The 2,700-nt window shown below is 38.0% G+C and overlaps 1 protein-coding gene across 1 annotated transcript in view; it reads right to left on the bottom strand.

Annotated features, from left to right (window-relative positions):
• LOC106869389 (NEDD8 ultimate buster 1) overlaps positions 1–2,700 on the bottom strand; it is a 39,029-nt gene that overhangs the window by 16,654 nt on the left and 19,675 nt on the right. The window contains exon 8 of the mRNA XM_014915114.2: positions 2,262–2,371. Within this exon, the coding sequence (XP_014770600.1) occupies positions 2,262–2,371 (110 nt within the window). The remainder of the gene's footprint in view (positions 1–2,261; positions 2,372–2,700) is intronic.

Here is a 2,700-nt window from a genome sequence, read left to right as displayed (position 1 = left end):
GGCTACACCCCAATTTCAACCATAACTTTTACCAATTATGATGTATTTTGTTCAAGCTTGATGCCAGCATTACTTAGGACTCATGGGATCTTTGAATGCTTTAAGTTCTCCAAAAACGAAAAAAAAAAAAAATTGGTGAGTGGAAAAAATCGACAAACCGATTCCTTATGGGATTACCCAATCAAGTTGTCTGCAACTCATTTTCAGCCAAAAGTTTACCAATTTCAACAGATTTCGCCCAAATTTGATGTCGATGTTACTTAGTTTGGTTTGAAATAAAGAACTTGATTAGCTTAATAATCCTAACTTAATCCAGGGCAAAGCTGGGCTATACTGCTAGTATATACATATATCAATGTTTAGTTTTATGTAACACAGTTATAATAAAAAGCAATTTTATATTAATCTGCAGAGTACCAGTTTATTATTCTTTAATAAGTATAATATCGATAGTGACTTCGAAGTTTCGGCCAGCTAAACCATTATCAGATTGTCTGACGGCAGTTTAACTAGCCAAAATTTTGAAGTTACTGTCAATATTATTCTTGTTAAAGAATAGTAAATATACATATATAAAACAGTCTTCTTACATTGCATGTCCAGCAAGCTCCCTCATTAGGCATTGGTCAGCCCAACATTGTATTAGAGGACACAAACCGAAGGTGCTGTGGAGTAAGGCCAATTCCAAATCCATGGGGTTGTGAAGTGAACTCCTTAAACCACGCATCATCATAATCATCATTTAATGTCTGCTTTCCATGCTAGCATGAGTTGGACAGTTTGATTGAAGACTGGCAAGCCAGGAGGCTGCACCAAGCTCCAATGTGATCTGGCAAGGTTTCTACAGCTGGATGCCCTACTTTAGGCCAACCAATCTGAGAGTGTAGTGGGTGCTTTTTATGTGCTACCGGCATGAGGGCCAGTCAGGCTGCACTGGCAATGACCATGCTTGAATGGTACTTTTTATGTGCCACTGCCACAGGACCAGTCAAGTGGCACTGGCACTGACCACGTTCTGTAAAACTGAAACTATTGCATACATTACACAATACTATATATGTAAATAAATATTACTATATCGGCATGTCAATATTTCTATCTATATATTATCATCAGTATCATCATCATCATCATCATTATTCAATGTTTCACAGTTTGACAGGAGCTGTGCCAGCCTTCATTGTCTGAATTGGCATAGTTGCTTCAGCTGGATGCCATTTCTAATACCAACCACTTTACAGAGTGTACTGGGTGCTTTTTATGAGGACCAGCATGTATGTACATTAGTATATGCATATATATATACACATATATATATAGTCTGACAAGACGTTCATAAGGCTAAGGCCTTTGTGGATGTGAAACCATTGGTTACTCTATATACCAGATATAGACTCAACTACTTATATATATATATATGTTACTTGTTTGAGTCGTTTGACTGTGGCCATGCTGGAGCACCACCTTAAAGGGTTTTGTAAGTGTAGTACTTATTCTATCAGTCTCTTTTGCAAAACCGCTAAGTTACAGAGACATAAAGACGTAAACACACCAACATCAGTTGTCAAGCGATGGTTGGGGGACAAACACAGCACAAAGATACAAACACAAAAATACACACATACACGCATATATTTATGTATATACGACAAGCTTCTTTCAGTTTCTGTCTACCAAATCCACTCACAAGGCTTTGGTCAGCTTGAGGTTATAGTAGAAGACACTCGCCCAAGGTGTCACACTGTGGGACTGAACCCGGAACCATGTGGTTGGAAAGCAAGCTTCTTACCGTACAAAAAACTTAAGCAGTGTTGTGTGTAAATACATACCTGTTACCTGTCCAAATATGCTGATCACACCCAAGCCAGCATGGAAAACGGATGTTAAACGACGACGACAACAATGATGATGATGATGCATGTTTGAACCTGTAAGGAAGCCATTCACTATTTTGTCATGGAGAAAATTGCTTACTGTAGACAAATTGGTGTAAATACAACGAGCCAGTTCCAAGTAATTCCCAGCCAAACTCATGTAGGTATTTTGGAGAAGTTATCTCTCCTTCGACATCAGACTCTGGGAGTGGGAGGAGCAACAGACTGACTTGAGATAGATCTTATATTTCAGTCAGCATAATGTATATATGTATAGTAACACAATAAAACAACACCAATGGCTGAGTGGTAGGAGTCTAATACCTCATCTACTCAATCATTCCATTTCTAAAATCAATAAATAGGAAAAACAGCAGTGCTACATACCTGCATCAGGTAATTCATCGATGTTTTGTAATTGTTGATAGCACCAAACAATGTCCAGATTAACCAAGGCAAAATTATCAACAGCAGACAGAATATCAGATCGACACTTTCTGAAGATGAGATTGAAGACATCAATGAGACCAAGTAGATAAATGAAACATGTCAACCTTTTTATCTTTCTTTATCTCACTCACTCTCTATTGATCTAAATATTTAACTATCTATATACATGTATGTGTGTATATAAATTTGGATGTGCAATGTCAGTGTGCATGCCCGATAGAGTGTTAGTACCTTGAGAGAAAAGTTGGACCTAAGAAGTATCAGTTGTGGTGTGCAAGAGAGATGATTGCACTGGTATGGTCATTTGGTGAGAATGGATGAGGATAGCTGTGTGAAAAAGTGCTACAACCTCTCTCTCTCTCTCTCTCTCTCTCTC

Source organism: Octopus bimaculoides, chromosome 2 (assembly GCF_001194135.2).
Source record: "Octopus bimaculoides isolate UCB-OBI-ISO-001 chromosome 2, ASM119413v2, whole genome shotgun sequence".
Lineage (NCBI taxonomy): Eukaryota > Metazoa > Mollusca > Cephalopoda > Octopoda > Octopodidae > Octopus > Octopus bimaculoides.
This window is presented reverse-complemented; position numbering and strand designations above follow the sequence as displayed.